Source organism: Syngnathus leptorhynchus, chromosome 15, assembly GCF_054491065.1.
Source record: "Syngnathus leptorhynchus isolate UIUO chromosome 15, UIUO_Slep, whole genome shotgun sequence".
Taxonomy (NCBI): Eukaryota; Metazoa; Chordata; class Actinopteri; order Syngnathiformes; family Syngnathidae; genus Syngnathus; species Syngnathus leptorhynchus.
Genome location: NC_141209.1, coordinates 126169 through 141157, shown reverse-complemented (window position 1 = coordinate 141157; position 14989 = coordinate 126169). Strand labels below are relative to the sequence as shown.

The 14989-nt window shown below is 50.5% G+C and overlaps 4 protein-coding genes across 7 annotated transcripts; 2 read left to right on the top strand and 2 right to left on the bottom strand.

The window, feature by feature from the left end:
• The first annotated feature begins 68 nt into the window (after positions 1 to 68).
• Positions 69 to 3808, top strand: gabrg1 (gamma-aminobutyric acid type A receptor subunit gamma1). The gene is made up of 9 exons (XM_085931092.1): positions 69 to 256; positions 569 to 729; positions 878 to 945; positions 1019 to 1239; positions 1442 to 1524; positions 2302 to 2439; positions 2506 to 2658; positions 2753 to 2955; positions 3037 to 3808. The coding sequence occupies exons 1-9, from the start codon at positions 84 to 86 to the stop codon at positions 3319 to 3321; spliced, it is 1485 nt and encodes a 494-aa protein (XP_085787218.1). The 5' UTR covers positions 69 to 83; the 3' UTR covers positions 3322 to 3808.
• A 190-nt stretch (positions 3809 to 3998) lies between these two features.
• On the top strand, positions 3999 to 9654 carry rrh (retinal pigment epithelium-derived rhodopsin homolog). 3 transcript variants are annotated; one of them, XM_085931087.1, is made up of 8 exons: positions 3999 to 4176; positions 6469 to 6659; positions 7057 to 7156; positions 7416 to 7569; positions 7637 to 7805; positions 7887 to 8065; positions 8163 to 9431; positions 9542 to 9654. In XM_085931087.1, exons 1-7 carry the CDS (start codon positions 4116 to 4118, stop codon positions 8266 to 8268), a joined length of 960 nt encoding a protein of 319 aa, XP_085787213.1. In that variant the 5' UTR covers positions 3999 to 4115; the 3' UTR covers positions 8269 to 9431; positions 9542 to 9654. The 3 variants fall into 3 exon arrangements, with proteins under 3 accessions (XP_085787213.1, XP_085787211.1, XP_085787212.1); XM_085931085.1 differs by lacking the exon at positions 3999 to 4176 and adding an exon at positions 4193 to 6243; XM_085931086.1 differs by lacking the exons at positions 3999 to 4176; positions 9542 to 9654 and adding an exon at positions 4193 to 6243 and having other exon boundaries at positions 8163 to 9434.
• LOC147044811 (cytochrome c oxidase subunit 8A, mitochondrial-like) lies at positions 4325 to 5121 on the bottom strand. Its single transcript, XM_085931091.1, has 2 exons — positions 4874 to 5121; positions 4325 to 4622 (listed from the first exon to the last, which is right to left on the bottom strand). The coding sequence occupies exons 1-2, from the start codon at positions 4988 to 4990 to the stop codon at positions 4533 to 4535; spliced, it is 207 nt and encodes a 68-aa protein (XP_085787217.1). The 5' UTR covers positions 4991 to 5121; the 3' UTR covers positions 4325 to 4532.
• enpep (glutamyl aminopeptidase) lies at positions 8474 to 14557 on the bottom strand. 2 transcript variants are annotated; one of them, XM_085931068.1, is made up of 20 exons: positions 13755 to 14557; positions 13431 to 13572; positions 13023 to 13157; positions 12825 to 12945; positions 12604 to 12758; positions 12091 to 12204; positions 11894 to 12028; positions 11745 to 11810; positions 11615 to 11680; positions 11383 to 11543; positions 11116 to 11198; positions 10902 to 11038; positions 10784 to 10839; positions 10551 to 10701; positions 10415 to 10488; positions 10199 to 10303; positions 9948 to 10121; positions 9746 to 9886; positions 8992 to 9073; positions 8474 to 8832 (listed from the first exon to the last, which is right to left on the bottom strand). In XM_085931068.1, the coding sequence occupies exons 1-20, from the start codon at positions 14390 to 14392 to the stop codon at positions 8686 to 8688; spliced, it is 2883 nt and encodes a 960-aa protein (XP_085787194.1). In that variant the 5' UTR covers positions 14393 to 14557; the 3' UTR covers positions 8474 to 8685. The 2 variants fall into 2 exon arrangements, with proteins under 2 accessions (XP_085787194.1, XP_085787195.1); XM_085931069.1 differs by lacking the exons at positions 8474 to 8832; positions 8992 to 9073 and having other exon boundaries at positions 9752 to 9906.
• Positions 14558 to 14989: the final 432 nt, after the last annotated feature.

Below are 14989 nucleotides of genomic sequence, written 5' to 3'. Positions count from 1 at the left end.
CCCTAGCAACGTCCTCACTCAATCCTGCCTCCCTCCCTCCTGCTCCTGCTCCTCCTCCTCTCCCTCATCTGCAAGGATCATGGATGTACCTTCGTCATCACGCTAAGGCAACATTTAGCCCGCATCTTTGGAAGAGCCCATCAAGAGACAGCTTCAATATTCCTCTCGGTCTCCTCGGGTGGCAAATGAGTCTTTCGTTGGCCAGGGCTGTGCACGCAATGAGCCCGTGCGTGCTCTTTGCTGTGCTGGGATTGTGGTAAGTGTGCTAGGCTAGGCCCGCCGTGTGAACGTTGTCAAGGTTAGAAAATGCACGGTGCTGCATCTTGCCGTCTGCAATTACAGTGCAGGCACGAGAAGCGTGACCGAGTAAGTCCGCGATTGGGACTCATTAGGTTGTTAAAGTGCCCCCCTTCTTTTCTCCGTATTCTTGTGCCTCTTTAGCGTTACGGCGCAAGTCAAATGTCAGATGGTGGGAGTGAGTCGAAAAGCACCTAAGGGAAGCGGGCTCCCACATCCGGAATGCCAATGCAAGATATGGAAGTTTGAATGGATTTTTCATTTCTCGCAGCGTGGCCCTTCAGCCTGGCAAACAAGAGGAGGAGGATTATGAGGACGTAGCCATCAATAAGACCTGGGTCCTATCGCCAAAGGTCTACGAAAGCGATGTGACCATGATCCTGAATAAACTTCTGCAAGGCTATGACAACAAACTACGACCTGACATTGGGGGCAAGTACAATTCATTTCGGAGTGCCACAGCGGAAGCCTTGACAAGAGTGGGTCCGACTTCACGTATTAGCGGCCGTTGAGACACTTACTTTGTGGTATGATTGAAAGAGCTGCATAAGATTATGTCTGTCTGCGCTCATTTCTTTAGTGAGGCCCACCGTGATCGAGACAGCCGTATACGTCAACAGCATCGGACCGGTCGACCCCATCAACATGGTGAGACGCTAGTCAGTCAGTCAGTCAGTCAGTCAGTCAGTGGTTGACTGCTCTGGCTTCACGTTGTTTCCAGGAATACACCATCGACATCTTTTTTGCTCAGACGTGGTATGACGGCAGACTCAAGTTCAACAGTTCAATGAAGCTCCTTATGCTCAACAGTAACATGGTAGGCAAAATCTGGATTCCCGACACATTCTTCAGAAATTCCAGGAAATCCGACGCCCACTGGATCACCACGCCAAATCGCCTGCTGAGGCTGTGGGGCGATGGCAGAGTGATGTACACGCTCAGGTAAGGAAAGAGGCGCAGAGAGAGCAAATGCTTGCAAAACCTGGATTTGTTGTATGTGCTGCTTGTGTGCGTGCGTGCGTGCGTGCGTGCGCATTTGTATTTGTTGGACCGTAGGTGAGCACTATTTGATATCCTCTGCATTTGGTAGGGAAAACCAATGCTGAGACTTGCCTTTTCTCTGTCACAATTTTCTTTTTGTCAGGTTGACTATTAATGCGGAGTGTTACCTTAAGCTGCATAACTTTCCAATGGATGAGCACTCGTGTCCGCTGGAGTTTTCAAGCTGTAGGTGCTCCAGCGTCTCCCCCCTCCCGTCTCGACTCTTGAGCTTGCCTGCGCCCGCCCGCCCGCCGGCCGGCCGGGCCCGGCTTCTGGCTGGGCTAGTTAGCGTACGGGCTAGGCCTGTCTCTTTGCCAGCCGAAAGATCCATTTGCTTCAAACTATCATTTGCCGCTCGAGCAAAGGAGAGAAGCTCTGACAGACGTGATGAATTATAGCCGTCTGATTCATGCCGTCTGTGTGTCTGCCTGCCTGTCTGTCTGTCTGTCTGTCTGTCTGTCTGCCTGCCTGCGTGCCTGCCTGTCTGTCTGTCTGCCTGCGTGTCTGCCCGTCTGTCTGCCCGTCTGTCTGCCCGTCTGTGAGTCTGTCTGTCGGCCTTCATTTGTATCTTGCGCTTCAGCCTCCCACGTGTTGTAAAACGGCCATTCCACGTTTGCTGTATTGCAGTTAGTTCAACTCAAATGAGCATCAAATGACTTTTCCAAACCAAAGGTGTTTGCAGAAGAAGCCCAAACTAGTCTCGTTCACTACACACACACACACACACACACACACGACACGGAAGGCTCGAGTTTGCCGTACGGAGTCTGAATTGGCCTCACTATTCCTGATTTTATTTTCGGGCTCAATTGAAGTCATTGTGCTCATTTGATGGAATTTGACCAGTATGAGCTCGTCAGTCGAACGCTGCCTTTTGACCACTTCTGGCAGAGATTCGACTTCCCGTCGGATTCATTGTCTGTGTGTTCTGCGGCGGCGGGGCGGCACCGGGCCCTTCTATAGACGGTTACCCCCGGACGGAGATCTTATACCGGTGGCAAAGACGAGCGGTGGAGGTGGCCGACCAGCGATACTGGAGACTTTACCAGTTTGCGTTTGTCGGAATGAGAAATACTTCTGACGTGGCGCGCACCCAGTCGGGTAGGAAAGCGCTCGAGTCCCGTCTTTGATTTGAGCATCGTCGACCGGTTCTACTCTTGTCGTCAGGGGAATACGTCATCATGACCATCTTTTTCGACCTGAGCCGGAGAATGGGTTACTTCACCATCCAGACGTACATTCCGTGCAGCATGATAGTGGTCCTGTCCTGGGTCTCGTTCTGGATTAACAAGGATGCCGTCCCAGCTCGTACATCTTTAGGTTCGATCGCGTCGACGCAAAATATCGAGGCTTTGCCACCCGCCGGCACCGCTCGTGCTCCTACGATGTACATCGAACGCGATCTGCCTTTCAGGAATCACCACAGTGCTTACCATGACCACCCTCAGCACCATCTCCAGAAAGTCCTTGCCCAAGGTGTCATATGTGACAGCCATGGACCTGTTTGTCTCCGTCTGCTTCATCTTCACCTTTGCCGCTCTGATGGAATATGGAACGCTGCATTACTTCACCAGCAACAGACAGAGCAAAAAGTCCAAAGCCAAAAACAACGCACACGTAAGTGTGGGGACCAAAGCCCACGATGAAATCCAAAGAGTTGTTCTATTCACGCAACTTTTGTCGTCTCCCGAAAAACAGCAGAAGCCGCCGAGTCCGGTCAATATCCGTCCCGGAGCGTCCTTGCCGCAAATGAACAACATCGTGCACTATCACGACGACCGGGACGACTTTGCCTATGAATGTTTGGACGGAAAAGACTGCGCCGCTTTCTTCTGCTGCTTCGATGACTGTCGCTCAGGTGCCTGGCGAGAAAACAGGATGCACGTGCGAGTGAGTAAGATCGATTCTTACTCCCGAATCTTCTTCCCGACAGCCTTTGGCCTTTTTAATTTGGTTTATTGGATAGGCTATCTTTATCTGTAAAAGCAGAGAGCGGGCTCGGACTTTTGTTAAGGGGAAGGGAACGGGATCTTCTGACAGTCAACAAACGAGTCCCGTCAAAGGGCTCTGTCGCTCTCTCAAACCGCCTCTTTTGGTGAATTGTGTATGCTTGTCCCAGATTGTCTCTGCTTTCTTCCGCCATCATGGCTAAGAACTCATACATCCTGTTTGGTTTTCATCTGAATATTGACCTTTTTTGAAAGGACATTTGCATAGCCCTTCATCTCAACACAAATTTCATAGCATATGTACGAACAGCCGAAGCTCCATTCTACGCGACTTATGGACTCTGTTTTTTCTTTCTTTCTGGTCACGAATACAGTCGTATTTTAAATGCACGATCTAATGACCGTAAACGACGAGCACGTTAACCTTAGCGTCAGTGAAAGTCCGCATAATATCGAGCTTTGGCTGTACAGTGATCATCCCTCGTTTTTGGCGGGAGATATGTTCCAGAAGCACTGGTGAAAACCTCAATAAAAATGATTTCCAAATTGAAACGGCGTTCTATTGACATTGTTGCCCACTAGATGGCGTGAGGCAATTGGAGAGTGCTTTTCCTTGGCTCCGCCTTCCGAAATAGCTAACCAACGAGTGTGTGTTGCGCAACAATCTTCTGTTGCATTGTGGTCCAGTACACTCTTGAAATGCGCCATAAACCTTTGCCACACTGTTCAGTGCACCATTCCAGTCAATCAAACGCGTGATCTTGTCCCGTATCCCTCCCGACTCCTTCTGGCGCGCGTCAACTCAGTCAGTCACGTCGTCTGGCGCAGATGTCAACAATCATGGCAAAGCTCAGAGACGCAGCAGAATTGAGGGATATTTATTCCTGTGGTGAGTGACCTGAATAGATGTATCAAATGCATCGACATACACGTCTGTCTGTCTGTCTGTCTGCTAGCTCCCAACCCTAGTGCCTTTCCACAGGCCAATGGTTTTTTTTTTTCTCAACCCATGGCAAATTATTCGAGCAAGCAAAATATTCATTTTGAAAATTTATTGTTGGACATACAATAAGCTATGCACAGAACTATATGGACAACGAGGATCGTCCTGGAACCTTTTCCTGTCCATGACTTGGGCCTGGAGATGTCCAATTGTTGCAACAACACATTGAAAATGGCTGTTGGCGAAGACTCCATCTAGATAATATTGACTTGGAACGCCAGGCAGGCAAACTATTCAATTGATTATTTCTTGTAGTCTTCCAGGTGGGCCAGGATCCATCCAGATGGTCCCAGGATGGCCACGGAGAACAACCCCAATCCAAGCAGAGTTTCCTGGCGGCCAAAAAAAAGCCCTCAACAGTCACAAATGCTACTTGACAGCCGACTGCTTTGATAAAACGCCACTAGAAAATGCTACTTGACAGCCGACTGCTTTGATAAAACGCCACTAGAAAATGCTAGTTGACAGCAGACTGCGTTGATAAAAGGCCACTTGAGACCTCGTCCGTCCGTCCGTCAGTCCGTCCGTCAAGGACAAGAGCACAGCATGCCTATGGCTAACGCGGAATGTCCTGTTCACTTACCACAGCGCCTATCTTTTCCTTGGCGGGTCGGGTGTTGATATTTGCCCTCAGACAAACAGTGTGTCCACGCAGCGCGGGTGCAGCACGGCAAGAGATGGTTCGCAGAAGGCCAGACATATTTCTTTGTTTTCTGTGATGACGGCCGCGTCCTGTCCTGTCCTTCCTTTTTTTGCAATGTCGCTTGTTGGCTGTTGTTCGCCTCTCACTGCTGACGTCACTTCCCTTCTTTGCCGCAGCGGAACTCCCGAGTGTTCTTTAGTGACGCCTACCGTCTGGGGGGACGACGGATGGAAGACAACGTAGCTCGCTCTCTCTCGCTCTCTCTCGCTCTCTCTCGCTCTCTCTCGCTCTCTCTCGCTCTCTCTCGCTCTCTCTCGCTCTCTCTCGCTCTCTCTCGCTCTCTCTCGCTCTCTCTCGCTCTCTCTCGCTCTCTCTCGCTCTCTCTCGCTCTCTCTCGCTCTCTCTCGCTCTCTCTCGCTCTCTCTCGCTCTCTCTCGCTCTCTTCCCCCCCCCCCCTCCCTCCCTCTGGATAGATATCACGAGACACGAGAAGTCTGATGCGCTGCGCGCTGTAGTAGCTACAGAGCGGCCATCTTGGTGCAGAGTTAGTCCATCCACCTTACTGTGTGTAGAGCGCGGACTTCCTTGAAAACCAACCAGAGATGTAGTTATCTTACTGTGTACTTGGGTAGAATGAAAACCAATCAATTGGCTGTAAAACCTACAGTATATTATTAAAATGGTAAGCGCTTTACACAAACAGACACAAGCAATCTTTTTTTCAAGGAATGAATGAGGTTTTTGTCGATTCAAGACTCTGACACATCAAAGTATGAAAGCAGCAACCGGCTATTGAAATGAGTTCAAGACGTCAGGAAAGAACAGCAAAAGAAGGCCTGCTGCATTTGTTTTCCTTTTCTGCTATTTGATCTTCTAGTTTGCTATGCGGACGGCCGCTATTTGTGCTGTGTACCTGTAACACGTTTGGGGCTTTTGTTTGGTGAAAATTCCGCGTGAGCTGTAATCGTCTCAAGCGGAACCCTGCTGCCCGTGTTCTGAACAAATTGCTGGCTGGCTGAGCGTTACTTGGCAACCAGGGAACAGCGGCATGTAATAATCCTCATCCTCGTCCACGCACCTCCTCCCATTGCAATACAACGAGCGCATTTGAGCAACCTTCTGGAATTTGGGGACCTCTTCAGAATTGTCTTTTCCCTGCCTGGTCTGGTCTGACCTTACTTTGTGAGTGACATTTCCTAGAATGGAAATTGACTCTGGGCTCAATGCTTCAAATGACATACCTTATGGAGGAAAAAGTTCTTTTTCCCAGCTGGAGCACAACATAGTGGCTGCATATCTCATAACTGCAGGTACAAACACTTTACTTTGGGACTTTTCATACTCTTTGTAATGTTTTGTGTTTGATGAAATGATCTTTTTTTTTTATCCCAAACTTGCGCCTGCTTTACGTCATGCAAGGCAAAAGTAAATCATAGCCATTTCATAATCGTAGAGTCAACTGAATAAATGCTTGAATGAAACGAAATGCAATTTGCAAGAAATAGAATGCATTTTTTCATCCTTCCTCTTTCCAGGCATCATCAGTTTGTTGAGCAACATTGTCGTCCTTCTAATGTTTGTGAAGTTTAAAGAGCTCCGCACTGCTACCAACTTTATTATCATCAACCTGGCATTTACTGACATTGGAGTCGCAGGCATTGGGTACCCCATGTCAGCTGCCTCAGATATCCACGGAAGCTGGAAATTTGGCTACACTGGTTGTCAGGTGGGTGGCACCCCTACGTACGTACATACGTATTGCAGATGGTGACGTGACTTCTGTCCGTTAAAAAAAAAAAAACACGTGTCGGCTTAACCGTTAACTCCTTTCTCAAAACCGAGTGAGCTGAATCCTATTGAAAAAGTTATCCGCGATTATTGTATGACTGTACCAGTCATCGAGGGCTCATTATCGCATGAGATTTTTGTCTTTCTTCTCCACTCTCTCGGTTCCGTTCGGGCACCTAATACTCATCCGTATAGCTGGGGCGAGCCTATTGTCTGTAAGGCAGTGCTTCTCAATAATTGTCTGGGGAAAAAAAAAGCCAATGTCGCCTAGTTGGGATGTACAAAAACAAGCATGGAGGTCATAGCCCGCCTGCTCCGATTGTGTTTGTTTTCAGATTTATGCAGCTCTCAACATTTTCTTTGGCATGGCTAGCATCGGCCTGTTGACCGTGGTGGCCATCGACCGATACCTCACAATTTGCAGGCCGGACATAGGTACCGACCGGTATTGTATTCTACATTTTCAGTGTGAGCGAGTACTTTTTTCCGAAACCCGACGGCCTACCCGTCGCCGTCCGAGAAGTAGACGCAATCTGTCAATCAATCGGTCTGTCAATCAACCAGTCTGTCAATCAATCAGTCTGTCAATCAATCAGTCTGTCGACCAATCAGTCTGTCGATCAATCAGTCTGTCAATCAATCAGTCAATCAATCAACCAAACATCTCTCATTGCCCACGCCTTTGTGTCTTCAGGGCAAAAAATGACGGTGCGTTCGTACAATCTCCTTATCCTGGCGGCGTGGCTTAACGCTTTGTTCTGGTCCATCATGCCTATGGTGGGCTGGGCTGGCTATGCCCCAGATCCAACCGGAGCTACATGCACCATTAATTGGCGGCACAATGACGCGTGAGTTGTTTGCGTGACGATTTCCTCCCGGCCGTACGACGAGCCTCTTTGTGTTTTTGCTCCACAGGTCCTTCATTTCTTACACCACGACGGTGATTGCTGTCAACTTTGTGCTCCCTCTGTCCGTCATGTTGTACTGCTATTACAACGTGTCTGCCACAGTCGGCAGATACAAAGCCAGCGACCGCCTGGACAATATTCATGTCGATTGGTCGGATCAGATGGACGTAACAAAGGTTGGAAGAGGATTGCGCTTCTTGCCGTGCGTAATCTAAAAAGGTTTTCATCACACGCGTGTCATCTGTGTCGCGTTGCAGATGTCCATTGTGATGATCGTCATGTTCCTCGTGGCCTGGTCTCCGTACTCCGTGGTGTGTCTTTGGGCCTCTTTTGGTGAGCCCAGAACAATTCCCGCAGCCATGGCGATCATCGCGCCTCTCTTTGCCAAGTCCTCCACCTTTTACAATCCTTGCATTTATGTCATTGCTAACAAAAAGTAAGTTTTCCCTCCATGATGTGCCTTTTTTCCCAACAATGGGGGTGAGTTAACTTGAGCTCGCTCGCTCGCTCGCTCGCTCGCTCGCTTGCCGCAGGTTCCGAAGAGCCATCGTTGGCATGATCCGCTGTCAAACCCGACAAAGAATCACCATCAATACTCAGCTTCCTATGACAACTTCTCAACAACATCTGGCTCAGTGAAGATGGCTGCTTCGGGACTGCTTCACAACGTAGTCGAGCCGGAATCCAGTTTAGGGCATGACTAGCGAAATGTATCAGTGGCACAGGACGAGTCAATATCGGTGATGACTACTGTTGAAATTAGAGAGCGGCTGTAATCTTGGGACAGACCAGACCAGACCAGACCAGACCAGGCAAGCAAGCAAGCAAGTGTGACAATGTCATGATTATTTCAGATAGCGCTTGCACTCCAGAGAAACATGGACCCATGTCATTTGTCATTTTCATCACACTCTGGACATGAATACAGACAGAGACAAATACAGACAAAGAATCTGTCAATTCCAAATCATGCAGCATAAATGATGGTCTGAAATCATCTGGATTTTTGGTTGTCATTTTCTAAAGCTGTCGACTTCTCTGAACTGTGTCACTGAGTTAGTCGACATTGCTGTGGAGCCACGCCGTAATCTCCTCCTCATTGGTCCGGATCCAGCGAATGTTGTTTTTGACCGTCTCCAGTGCCTGCTGCCTGGGCATCTCCCCAGCACCAGCGTTGGGATTCAGACGGAAGAAATGCTCCATCTGCAAGAGCGACGCACACTGTCACAAGAAACGCTCTCCCTGGTTCTGTTCTATGAACGCGTTCACGGAGCAAATTTGAAGTTTCATTTGTTTGAAGGGAAAACGAGTCAAAGCTTTGCAGTCCAAAGCAATGTAGCCGCATTTGTCGCTGTTGCGAACCTTCCACAGTTGTAGCTCTGTGTTGTAATCGGCGGAGAGGCGATTCAAAAGGCGGCCGAGGTTCCTATCGTTGATGGTGTATCTGGAAAAGAAACCGGATCATCGACAGAATACAGGCCACGTGCTCAGGGGTCTGATAACACGTGTGCGGCGTGTAACGAGCGTCACGCGGCGGCCGTGCCGCAGGTGGCCAACTTTCCCTCCCTCGGCCCCTGCCGTCACCCGCTCCCGCTCGTTACCTCCTGCATTCCAACCCCGCCCAATGCCCAATGCCCAATGCCCGAGTCGTCGTTCTCCTAGCCGTCTTCCCGTCCGTCCCTTCGAGCTGCATTTGGTGGCCCTGCTCTGATCATCTGATCCTTGGCTTCTTATTCCCACCGAGGAAAAGGAGCACAAATGCAAACGAGCATCCAGTATGGCTTTTTATGGAAGGCGTTGTGGTGAGTCACTTAGCAACACTGCAACACAATGTCCACTTTTAATCTTTATGAGCAATGTGCATTGGTGGTGTGAACTGTTACTGTTTAACGCTTTTTCTTATCTCGCAAAGGTTAACTGCATCCCGCTCGTCGCATGACGGACATTGTTTTGCTGCCAAATGTTGAGCTCACGGAGAGAGATCAATAGAAGGCCTTTGTAGGACATTGTACACAGCCAATAAATATCCTGTCAAATTGTGCCGCTCAAATGTAAGCTTGTGTCACAAATGTAAACAATAAGTTGCCTTGGGCTTTTGATACGTGCTAATACTGACCTGTTCACCAGGTATTGCCAGTTGAGGGTGGCCCAGTCCCAGGCCATGCTCTGACCCACTGGGTTGTAGGACACGTATGTCACCAGAGTAAACAGATCCTGGCTCCTCACCACATTCTGGTCTTTGGAGGCTTCCAGGAGCCTGTTTGTCAAAAAGAATGGCTTTGCATTGCATTTGTTGCGGACCGTACTATTTCCCTCACCTCCAAAGAAGCCTTATATTCTGAAGCGAGGCCAGCCCGTACAGCAACTTGTCCTTCTCCTGAGCCAAGGAGGTGTTTCGATAGCGCTCAAACATGATGTTCCACTTTGCTTCGTTGCCAGAATTCTTCATGCCGTAGCGATAGACGAGCAACCTCAGGTTCACGGCGACGTCGCTGGGAAATCAAAGGCCCTTTTTAGGTGCGACAAACCGAGCCCATTGACCCACCCGGGTGCTCACAAAAAGACAAACCTGAGACGTCCATCCATCCATCGGTCAAAAATGTCTGATGCGTTGTTGAGCGTCTCCCGATCTCCCATTTGGCAAGCAATGCCGAGCACGGTCTCCCGCAGCAACCTGACACAAATAGCCAGCCCACGTGGATCATCAACGGGCACGCACGCACGCACGCACGCACGCACGCTTGGCGCGTCAAACAAACACAGGATTTTACTGAGCTCGCCAAACCTCTCTGCCTGTGTTCCCTCATCTTTCCATCCAAGTCGAGATGAGATGTTTTTGACGTGATGACGGAACAGTTTCTGTGGGGGGACAAATGCCAGTCGCGCCACTTCAATGGAGCTTTTCCTCTTCTCAAACCTACCTGAAACTTTGGGTAGAGAGCAGCATTGTCTGCCAGCATGTCCCGAACGTAGGCAATGGAGGCGGCCACCCGTTGCCATACGATGTAGTCCCTCTCGTTTGGGAGATACGTGGTAAGGTTGAAGGCGTGGCCATAATCCATCAAGTCGGCCCTGAACAATCCCTTCAAATCAACCTTCCACTCTGCGTGCCCTTGAAATATCATCGAGGCGTGTAGTTTGTCTCCTACTTGACCTTGCTAGCGCAAAGGCATCGTCGACGTAGCTCGCGCGATCGGCTGCGTCAAACTCCTGTTTGAGAAAGAAAAGTCGGCACGACCGCCGCAAACGATCCGGGCGGAGTCCCGGCGTACCAAGTGGTCGCTTCCGAGCTGACGGCTAATCTCGTTCCACATCTGATCGTGGTGGTTGACTCTGTAGAAGCCGATATGATCGTTGTTGACCTTCAACAGGCCGTCCGCTGAAGGCGAGTAGTCCTTCAGAAGGAGCTCTGGAAAAAGATGCGTTTTTCTGGTGAATTCCCAAACTCTATGAATCATTAGGAATGAGGGAAAGACAGCAAGCTACCTGTGCTACTCCTGTGAAACATGGCCGTCACGTTCTTATTGCTCTTCACCGAGTGCCACTTGATGGGTATCGTCCATTTGTAACTGTGGGGGAAAAAATGGGCACCCATTGTTAGAGATCCGTATTTCCTCTGTCTTGCCCATTCAGAAGACTTGACGTCCATGTTCTGGGAATGAGCGTGTTTGACATCTCTGTGATTTGACACGATGTTTCTCTCCCTGATCCGAGTTGACCGTTGCTATGTGTGTGTGTGTGTGTTTTTCTGACCCAAGAGGCGAAGGAGGTTGGCCAGCGTCGGCATTAGGGTCCAGGAGGAAACGTTTTTGGCTCAATTTGGCCACCTCCGCCACCTGTGTCAGGTCCAGCACCGGATAACCCATCTGCTTGGTCCACGTGTCCATGACCTCTCCGACCGGCAAGCCGCTCACCTATCCGGAGGAAAATGTCCTTTGCTTAGCCGTGGGACGGGATCCGAGCGAGCTCGACGGACCCAACGCACGTCTGCCATAGATGCCCAAAAGTTGCTGGTCTTTGCATTCTTGAAGTAGTAGTCTTTTAAATATTTCTGCAAAGACACACAAGGCTCGAGTCAGATTCAACATTGAATTTGCCAAACGGCCGAGCCTAACCTGACAGCCGGCCCTGAACTTCTCTCTCCCCATCCAGTCCTCCAGCATGCGGAGAATGGACGCTCCCTAGGGAAAAGCGAGCGAGCAAGAAAGAAAAGCGGCGGATGGGTCCATCTTCAACGTGATGCGACTCTTTCCCTTGCTCAGACCTTGCTGTATGAGATGGCATCAAAGACAGAGGTGATTTCTGCGGGGGACGCCACGTCGACGATGATCGGGTGGGAGGACAGGAGGGCGTCGTTCACCATGACGGGAAGCACGTCGCCGATGATCATGATGTCCCGCTGCGTAGGAGACGGAGGGCACTTAAAAGTGGCCTTCTTTTTCTTTTTGGCTGCCCACTTACCATGCCCCAGCTAGGCTCTGCTTCCTCCACGCCGATGTACTCGAAAAAGCTGGCAAAGCCTTCGTTGAGCCACAGATCATCCCACCAATCCATCGTCACGATATTTCCAAACCACTGCAATCGGACATTTCTCGTGTTCTTTATTAGACGTTGGCAAGCAAGCAAGCAAGCAAGCAAGCAAGCAAGCAAGCACAAATTTGCACAACTTTATTCCATTCTCAGCCCCCCCCCCCCCCCCCCCCCGTCCTTAGCCCTGGCGCAATCGTCCTTCCCTTAACCACGCGGTCCATAAAGTTTTACTGACTGTTGAGAGTGACTAGTTATCTGCTAATCTGAGAAAGCAATATTCCGAACCGCGATAAGAATAGTCTCTGGCAAATCCTTGATGATAAGAGGAGTCCCAACAATAGCAAAAGATGCCAATCATTTGTGGAGAATTCTGCATGTTAAAGTCAAAGAGAGCAGTACGTAGTCCGGGTTCGTCACACGAGCCCAAGCGCACGGCTTACCTACCTGATGAACCAGCTCGTGGGCAATCACGCTGGCAACTCTCTGCTTATTGTAGGAGGACGATTGGTGGGGATCGTACAGCAAGTTGGTCTCCCTGTAGGTGATGAGGCCCCAGTTTTCCATTGCCCCGGTGCCAAAGTCAGGGATGGCTATCTTGTCTACAAAACACAAGCGCACCTTCCCACATGGGTTCTGCACGGCGCCAGGGGACCCTCAAATCTTACCCAATTTGGGGATGGAGTAGGTCATATTGAAGTATTCCTCAAAGTAATCAAAAATGATTTTGGTGGTGTCCGCTGCGTACGTTGCGGTGGACACCTGACTGGGCTGCGTGTAGATTCTCAACTAGGAAGGCAAAGAAAATGCATTCTGGACGGAGTCCGGTCGCTCAAGTGTCGAGCCGCAACGCTAAAGGAACTCACTGGAATTCCTCGGGCAGATCTTCTTTCCACATGAGTGAATTGGTGCACAGCAAAACATACTAAATAGGTGCTCATTGGAATGGACTTCTGGAATGAGCTCCTCATTTTATCGCCAGGCAGAGGTTCGGGGGCGCCCTGAGCAGAAATGGATCCGAGTCAAAGTCAGCTTGATTTTTTTCAATCGCTCTCACACCAAGACACACAAAGAGAAAGAAATTGCGTTACCCACTATCGTCAAAATACGGACAATTTGGCAAAATTCATTCCGAGCATGAAATGGGATGAATGGACTGTGCTTGGCCGTCTGGCTCCGGCTGAAAGTGAAACACTGGCCAACACGAACCCTGCTGCTCGTGATGGCACGCGTCTGATGCTTTTGGGGAACGTCGCTCGAGTTTGAACGCCTACCTCCAGAGGCATGTTGGACAGAGCGCCGTACGTTGCGTCGTGAATGATGGAGATTTTATAGGTGGCCTTTTTGTTGGGTTCGTCAAAGCAGGGAAACGATTTGCGGGCATCCGTCGGCTCGTGATCGGTGGCGGCGATCTTTCTGATAGAATGAATACACGCAGGCAGGGAAACGGTCAACGGTCAACGGTCAACGGTCAGAGGTCAACGGTCGACGGTCGACGGTCAAGGGTCAGGCCAGCGTACGCACTTGGATGCATCTTTCCGCCATTTCCAAGAATGGAAATTCTTTGTGCCTACCTGCCACGGTGCTTCAAAACTCACCTGACGACTCCTGCCTCATCTGTGTACAGGACTCTGTAAAATCCCACCAGCGAGCCGTTGAGCCAGCCTTGGAAATCCAAAGTGAGCACGTAGACTTCCCCGGGGCCGGTGACGGCCAGCTCCCGGCCGGCCTCCACCACCACGTACTCCTGCGGCTTATATTGGAAGCAACGCTTCACGGGCACATCCTCGTGTCCTCCCTGGCCGTCCAGCAGCTTCAGCCTGGGCTGCTCTCTGACAAAGGTCTCCCTGATGTGGAGCCACAGGTGGCGGGTGGGCCTGTCCACTTGCACTCGGATATCCACCGTGCCCGCGTAAGTGTCGCCGAGCAGGTCCGGTTCCAGCAGCAGGTCGTAATGGAGCGGTTTGACAAAATCGGGCAGACGGAAATTCTTCCACTCGCCGCTGCTGTCGGCGGAAGGCAGGCAGGGCCCCCCGCCGGGTTGCGGCGGCGTGGGCTCCGCCGTAGGGGCCGGAGTAGACTGCGTGCCGGTGGCGTCGGAGCGAGAGAGGCCCACCCCGAGACCCAGCGCCAAAGAGCAGACGGCCACCGCGGTACAAATGATGACCACGTGCTTGCCACGGATACAGTAACGGCGCTTCTCCTGCTCCAACTCCATGGCCACCGTCACAGACATCCCGCTCTCAAATGTTCAACTTGTAGATAGATCTCAGGCTGGCCTCTAAGGAGTGGCGAGAGGCAAGTGAGGGGGGGGAAAGAATCTCAGCGTGCCGTGCCGTGTCGTGCCTGCCAAGACACTCTGGTCGTGGCGCTCGCTCGCTCGCTCGCTCGCTCGCTAAGAAACGCCTCCTCTACTAAATCCAGCAATCTGCCAAAGCTTAAATTCATGTGTTGACTCCCTTCAAAGTTAACGGGATTGCTCTTTTATTGCACTTGTGACATGCTTCACGTAATCATCAACAGAAGGAAGCCGTTCCAAAAAAGAGTGGCGTAGCGCTGACAGCGCTTTGCGATATCCTTTTGACAGATGCTCATAAAAGTCAAAGCATTGATCAATCAATCTGTGGCAAAAATAAGCTAACTTTAGAGACATACAAAGTGACATTTACAAGTTGGTTGCCGAGTCAGACTGAGGTGTGATGGTGCTTGGACGCGCAGAAGCCACCGGCAGATTTGGACACCGTGCTCGTTTGACGGCTGGACACCCTGAGACCCGACTATTTGTTTTGGCACAAAGAGTGTCTGTCCATCCTCCTCACTTAGGGCTCGGGCG

Coding starts and splice junctions, on each gene's coding strand:
- gabrg1 (XM_085931092.1), top strand. CDS start 84: ATGTACCTTCGTCATCACGCTAAGGCAACATTTAGCCCGCATCTTTGG. Junction 1,525..2,301: donor TCCGCTGGAGTTTTCAAGCT/GTAGGTGCTCCA, acceptor GCCCTTCTATAG/ACGGTTACCCCCGGACGGAG. Junction 2,659..2,752: donor CCCAGCTCGTACATCTTTAG/GTTCGATCGCGT, acceptor TCTGCCTTTCAG/GAATCACCACAGTGCTTACC.
- LOC147044811 (XM_085931091.1), bottom strand. CDS start 4,990: ATGTCTGGCCTTCTGCGAACCATCTCTTGCCGTGCTGCACCCGCGCTG. Junction 4,623..4,873: donor AGGAAAAGATAGGCGCTGTG/GTAAGTGAACAG, acceptor TTTGGCCGCCAG/GAAACTCTGCTTGGATTGGG.
- rrh (XM_085931085.1), top strand. CDS start 6,135: ATGGAAATTGACTCTGGGCTCAATGCTTCAAATGACATACCTTATGGA. Junction 6,660..7,056: donor TTGGCTACACTGGTTGTCAG/GTGGGTGGCACC, acceptor GTTTGTTTTCAG/ATTTATGCAGCTCTCAACAT. Junction 7,806..7,886: donor ATCAGATGGACGTAACAAAG/GTTGGAAGAGGA, acceptor GTCGCGTTGCAG/ATGTCCATTGTGATGATCGT.
- enpep (XM_085931068.1), bottom strand. CDS start 14,392: ATGTCTGTGACGGTGGCCATGGAGTTGGAGCAGGAGAAGCGCCGTTAC. Junction 10,840..10,901: donor AGCTCGGAAGCGACCACTTG/GTACGCCGGGAC, acceptor TTTCTCAAACAG/GAGTTTGACGCAGCCGATCG. Junction 8,833..8,991: donor CAGAGCTACAACTGTGGAAG/GTTCGCAACAGC, acceptor TCGCTCTTGCAG/ATGGAGCATTTCTTCCGTCT.